This window comes from Antedon bifida, chromosome 3 (assembly GCF_963402885.1).
Source record: "Antedon bifida chromosome 3, ecAntBifi1.1, whole genome shotgun sequence".
In the NCBI taxonomy this organism is placed as follows: domain Eukaryota; kingdom Metazoa; phylum Echinodermata; class Crinoidea; order Comatulida; family Antedonidae; genus Antedon; species Antedon bifida.
The window spans coordinates 12,076,944-12,083,801 of NC_136228.1; the positions used below are offsets into that span (position 1 = coordinate 12,076,944).

The following is a 6,858-nucleotide window of genomic DNA, read 5'->3' on the forward strand; positions in this document are numbered from 1 at the left end:
CGATAAAACGCATAGTAATACCGGACCGACAGACAGACCGACAGACAGACAGACCGACAGAAATAGTGAACTATAGAGTCGCGTCCACGCGACTAAAAAGGCGTTTCAAGCACGTCAGAAATTGAAAATGTATTCATAGGTAGAAAAAACGAAATCCAGACAGGTACATGTGGAATGTGCCTACCTTTAAATCTGCCTACCGAGAGTGCACTGGTTTACCTTAAAATGGGTTTGTGTAGTGAGTGGTGGAGGGCGAGTAAGAGATTCTTAATAATTTAAATATTCACTGGAAACTATTAAAAAGAAAAGAGGGTGTACAATTAGTTAACTTTGTGAATTTCCTATATTCAAAAATCTGATTATCAATTAATTTATATTATTGTAATTGTTTATGAAAGAAAGAAAATAAATTGCCTCCAAACTAAGCAGGGGTTAAGCTCTTATTCGTCAATTGTTATTTTAATCAGTATTATCAAAATAACTTAAGTAACGTACATAATGTATTTTTTAAACAGGAAAACAACTTTTTTAAAGTATGTCGAGTAGTATGAACTACTACACCGATATTTTGAAAGGAATTTGTATACAATGTGGGCTGTTACTGTATATTGTGATAATAACAGTTTTCATAGAATTAGAAAATAAAATTATATGACTACAAAGAAGTCACGCAATTCCATACATACAATTCTTACAGGATGCTTAACTTTTCAAAAGGGGCATGTCAAGTATTATTATGAACAATAATCAGTTTTATTGGTAATCCACTTTATATGTCAAAAGGCGTTTCAGGCACGTCAGAAATTGTGTATTCGTGGGCACGGTTTGGTAGTAAATTCGGGTCACAAATTTATTACGAATCTCTATGTTTTTCCGATTTACTACAATACTACAACGAATGTGTTATTATGAAATCACTTGTCATGTAATGTATCTGAAGTTAAAAGAATAATAACATTGAATATAAATCCATAATAAGTATACGTAAGAATGTAAATTTGATGTCTCAATTCGTCAATTATCAATATGGGTAAAGTATATGAATTTTATAATTAAATTGCTTACCAAAATACATGCCTGTGTATTCTACCATGATAAGTTACAATTTAGCCTTCTAGGTATGTTTCTAACACACTAGTATCAAAGTAAACCACTAAACTGAAAATCGGCTCAGTAAACATCAGGCTTTTTTAAAAGCCTGATGTTTGTTCTAACACAACAAGCAACCAGTGAACCAAGAATCAATATTGCAAGAATGCTATATTGATTTGCATACAGTACCAAGTGGGATTGCTGTCACAGAAACTCTTTTGCGACATGTCTACAACATACCGTAAGTGTAACGACTAGTTCTAGTTCTGTATTGCCTTTCCTGTGTATGCCCTTCTTCTCAGGTGGTAGATGACGAATCAGGTTGAAAATTATAAAAGCATATTGCGCTTGTATTATACTACATACCTACATATTTTGCCCATACATATTATATAAACAGCCCGAGAAAGCTATACACACCGATAAAGACTCAGATGACTGAGAGAGAGTTACAGTAGGTTAAAGATGTATTGTCCCAAAAAACATGGAAAATGAATATTAATTAAGACTTTGAATATATTATTTTGCAGTTTTAATACAGCTGATCACTTCCGTAGAAAAAAGAAACTGTTTCACTCGTTATAAATGGTTAAATTCAACAAAAAGCCATTGGCTTTTATCCGATTTAAATAGAATCAAAATAAATTGCTCCCTCTCTAACATTGCTATACAAATCATAACGCAAATCTGTATAAAATGATAATTTGATAGAAAATTAAATTAATCTTCGATGTCGTTCCTATTGCAAAAGATACATAGTTTATCAGAGGGCAAAGTATGAGTATGGCGCCCCTTTTCAATCATCAACGAATGTGAGTATTTTAAAATGCGTATCTTTGACTTATTGTTGATATCATTTTAGCCAACAAACGGTCAAACCTAAATGGCAAACATTAAGTAGAAGTTCTAAAAGATGTAGTTGTAGGAAACACAAAACAAGATATGATAATGTACCATATGCGGTGAATACAAATCAGTTGCCTAAAAACAGTTCATGATAACCTTCGTAAGTATTCTGTAGAATGACTATTTTCATGAGATTTTGTAAATGAGGAAATTTAATGGCCAATTTCAACAGGAAAAATGTCAAGAAAGTTGTTTTTTTACATTTTCCCTATAAGGTGTCCTTTGAGCAGTATTGTGACATTTTACTACGTCACAACTACCATATGATGTCATATATACTGTAACATATATACATATAAATATGCTAAATAGAAAGTTTAATACCACATTTATATCACTCGTAATGCACTTATGTAGGCCTAGTCTAAAACCAACAGTTCAAAATGGTATAGTAAATAGTGGCCATTTTTAATTAATGCTAAATAACCCACTTCCTGATGTCCGATTTTGGTAAACTTTGGAAATTAAGTTCATTTCAACAAGGCAAGAGTTACGAAACTTGTTTTCCTGCAGTTTCTAAATTGTTCGCAAAAGATAATGTCATTTAAGCAGTTATAACATAATATATTATGAATGACATAACTTGTTCATAGGTCGTTGCAGATTAAAGCATTCTATACGATCGAACTTCGGCATACCTCCACCACAACCTCCGCCCTCATCATAACCTTTAAAAAATTATTGGGACTATTAATTATCGTCCACAGAAACATATGAGTGGTTATCTGCATACGTCGTTGACGGAACTCTCAAGTTCACGGAATCGTATAGTCCATCAGAATTCGGAAGGCGATGTTCATATCCTGCGTAGCGTACAAACGTGTCGTCTGATATTGGTGTAGTGTACGTCCGTGTTCCAATACTATCAATTGTCGCGGTTCTAGATTTCAGCAATTCTTTCTTATAAGAATAGTAAAACCTATCAAATTAAAACAAATTGAAATTATGTCAAGAAGGCCGCTAAAAACGTACTTGTAGGAGAAGAATTGTCTGTTTAACCATAGAGTTATACCTCCATGGTTTAACCATGGATCTCATAGATTGTGCATTTATATAATATATTTTATTATTCTTTTCAGTGAAACATGAAAAGAGAGAGCTTTTAATGACAATTATTACAGGCGCTGTACATTCTGAATGGCTGTCAGTCTGAAGAGTGATCACGCGCGCCCTTCTATCTAAATTACCTGAATATGAGTAGAACTACCAATAATGTGAAGGCGCATAGACCAGCGCCAGCACCAATAATCACATTCAAGTTGACTGATGAAGTATCATTTTCACTGTTGTCCTCTGTAAAGTCTTTGACTTCAGTATTATCTTCGACTTCCCTATTGTCTTCGTCGCCACCATTGCCATCGTCACCACCATCGTCATCGTCTTCACCAGTACCGCCATTCTCGATAACTAGGGGTTTACGGTACAGACAACAAAAAGGTTGTAAAAGCTAATTCATTATTTGTAGGCCTAATATTTGATTTCTTTTTATGTGACCAAATAAAAATGTATAATGATTTCTAATTAACAGCAGGCACGTTATTTTCTGAATACTAAAGAATGTTTACAATGTATGCAACTTACATAAAGCTGTAACTTTAAAGGTGCAGCTATCGGAATTGCCAGCCGTATCAGTTGCCGAACACGTTACGGTCGTTTCACCAATATTGAACACTGAACCAGAATTAGGTACACAGGTAGCTACTACATGTGCATCCACGTTGTCTGTAACGGTTACATCCCATGTCGGAGTGGCAACACTTGACGTTGTGCTCGTGCTCATATCATTTGGACATACCACGGTTGGGTCAACATGGTCTTCTACAACTTTAACAAAACAAAGCAAATACAATTTAGAACGATTTGGGAGGGGTGTGTTTGCGTGTGCCGTGTATTAGCAGTTGACACTCGGTTACAATTCAAAGTCCCGATTAACACAAACCATCCTGTCTATTCAATAGTATCGTTGTTGTTATTTTTAATAGATTTGTATGACTTGCGATAGTTAGTTAAGACGTATTTGTTACAGCTGTAAAATCGGGTGGTTGATGATAGATAATGACCATTATGGGCGTCGCACGTGGTCCCACTCTGTATGTCTTTTTAATAATTCACATGGACTTATTTGTTTAACCCATACACCCCTGGTCGTGCTGTGGTACCCGATTTATTTATATAGATCAGATCGTCGTATGCAAAACAAAAAATAGACTTACAGGTGACGTTAACTTGAAACGCACAACTCCCCACATTAGCAGCATCGTCGGTACTGTAACACTGCACAACGGCCAACCCTTGAGTAAACAACGAGCCTGATGACGGTGAACAATAAGTGGATAAGGCAATGTCAATGTTGTCACTGACTACTGGATCATCCCAATTCACCGCTACAGTTGTTCCTGATGATTTGACATGCATATCAATAGGGCAACTAACAGTGGGACTTACTGAATCGTCTATAAATGAACCAAAAATATATGATATTCCAGTAAATGCATGCATGGGGGAACCTAACCATCTAAAAAATCTCAACTATGAACTGAACCTAACCCTATAAATATTCAACTGAACCTAACCCTCTAAATAATCTCAACTATGAACTGAACCCAACTCTCTTAATAATCTCAACTATGAACTGAACCTAACCCTCTAAATAATCTCAACTATGAACTGAACCAACTCTCTTAAGGCCTACAAAATCGATTTATACTTTCATGAGAGTCACGTATAATATGATGTGAAGGTGCTTTTATATATTGCGAAATATCGGGTTTATCCGTCTTATCGGGCCAATTTTGGAGCCACCACTTTGGTCGACGAAATGCAAAAACTTTTAGCGCGCCTCGTGACCCGTGACCAATGTTTTTAAACGCAAAAATCCTCTGACTTGTCCAGGCTAATCTAAATTTAAATCATCTTTTGTTTTGTATTATGGTTTTCAGTAGGCCTCTATTTTATTTATAATATATTGTTTTGGTTTTGGCTTCGAGTGGCAGAGTGACAATGCTATTTAAAATCCAAAAGTAAAAGCTGCACGATTATGAGAGGCTCCCAAGAAGGTATTAAGCTCTGAAATCATGAAGGCTTTTGGCTTCCCTACAATCTAGAACTTACTAATGACAGCGATTACAAATGTACAGGTTGCACTATTTCCAGCAGAATCTTTAGCAGTACACGCATATGTATAAGTTCCAACGTCCAATACAGCTGGTTGATTTGCTTCCTCGTGGTGTGCATACCTTCGACAAGTAGTTTCCGGAGAAATGTCAATATTGTCATTGACTATTGGATACGTCCAATGAACATCAACTAGCCATATAATTGGATCCTTACCAACATAGATGTCATTACAGCATGTTATATTCGGCGGAGCGTTATCTTAAAAATTGTTGAAATATAATTAAATGAATATTATGTTCAGGATTTTGATCATTAACTAATGAAAGATCTATCAGAGAGAGTAACATATGCGCCATTTCATGTTTGTGTTCTAGTGTATCGTCCTCGCTGGTATGGTATAATTGTCCAATAGAGATAAACAAGTTACCAAAACAAGTTAATCGAATCGCTCACCTATAACGTCTACCCTAAAGTTACAGCTTCCAACGTTACCGGCAGCGTCAGTAGCAATGCAATTAACCGTAGTGGAACCAAAACCAAACGATACGCCAGAAACAGGAGTGCAGATTGCAACCAGATTATTGTCCAGGTTATCAGTAACGAACGGTGGATACCAGACAACTCTAGCTTGGTTTGAAGAACCAGTTTCAGCAGTGATAACACCAGGACATTGTACACTGGGATTTCCTTTGTCAACTGATAGAGAAAACAAACAATAGAGAATGGGGAAATAAGTCACCCAACAAACACTCTTTGGGGGCACATTATTTTTTCTTAATCCCTTTATTAGATATAGATAGACCTACTTACCAACGTTTACTTTAAAGGTACAGCTACCTAAATTACCAGCAGAATCACTTGCCAAACACGTTATGATAGTTTGACCGATTGTAAATAGAGAACCAGAATTCAAATCACATGTTGCTGTTATATCAGTATCAACGTTGTCAGTGACGGTTATAATCCAGTTGGCAGTAGCATGAATTGAAGTTGTACTGATGTTAACAGAAGCTGGACACGTCAACACGGGACTCACATCTGTAATTCAAATTCACAATAATGATCAGCAAATTTGTGTTTAACAGGCTACATTTTAATTATATAGCAAAGATTATAGAAACGCAAAACATGTAAGCACGGTAAGCCTAAGCAGTGGTTCACAATGATGATAACACAAAAATTAAATCACTATGAAATGATCGTTATTTGTATATTACATAACTTACTATCTTGAGCCGAACAGAGGTAAAATGTCCAAAGTAAAGATAAAATCAAACATTTTTCAGAAAACATTTTTTAAATATAATCAATGAGTAGAACATAAAATGATAATTATGCTAACTCGGCAAAGATATCACTCACTGTGACGTTTCCATTTACTTTACATAGGTATAGTCACGTGTGTACTATTTATAAAATGAAAGCTAACAACAAAAAACAACAAGAGTACAGTATCAAACTTTGTTTAGCCTGATGAGTTACAATAGCCTTACAAGGAGTTGGTGAACCGTATTTAAAGTATTCATGGCATATTAAACCAGGGAAGAGTGAGCACTCTTCCCCAGTTGAGCCAAAAATATCAGATGACGTAATCTTCTCCCTTTAGTTTCGGTAGCCTTTTAGTCGTTACGGTGCCATTTGGCTGTTTATTGATTGTGTATTTTACAATTAGGAAACTGATTGTAATATCTTTAAAAAATCCCAATTAGGAAGAACTGAAACGTGGTGTATTCGAGAAATAAC

General features: G+C 35.4%; 1 protein-coding gene across 1 annotated transcript; it reads right to left on the reverse strand.

Annotated features, from left to right (window-relative positions):
- Positions 1–2,032: 2,032 nt before the first annotated feature.
- LOC144838148 (hyalin-like) lies at positions 2,033–6,408 on the reverse strand. Its single transcript, XM_078693509.1, has 8 exons — positions 6,342–6,408; positions 5,926–6,153; positions 5,569–5,811; positions 5,110–5,373; positions 4,212–4,451; positions 3,580–3,822; positions 3,186–3,405; positions 2,033–2,917 (listed from the first exon to the last, which is right to left on the reverse strand). The coding sequence occupies exons 1-8, from the start codon at positions 6,406–6,408 to the stop codon at positions 2,689–2,691; spliced, it is 1,734 nt and encodes a 577-aa protein (XP_078549635.1). The 3' UTR covers positions 2,033–2,688.
- Between the last annotated feature and the right edge of the window lie 450 nt (positions 6,409–6,858).

Excerpts from the sequence above, each read along its gene's own strand:
- LOC144838148 (XM_078693509.1), bottom strand. The coding sequence starts at position 6,408 with ATGTTTTCTGAAAAATGTTTGATTTTATCTTTACTTTGGACATTTTAC. Across the intron at positions 6,154-6,341 it reads CCTCTGTTCGGCTCAAGATA|ATGTGAGTCCCGTGTTGACG; the intron begins GTAAGTTATGTA and ends TTTGAATTACAG. Across the intron at positions 2,918-3,185 it reads GTAGTTCTACTCATATTCAG|GTTTTACTATTCTTATAAGA; the intron begins GTAATTTAGATA and ends TTAATTTGATAG.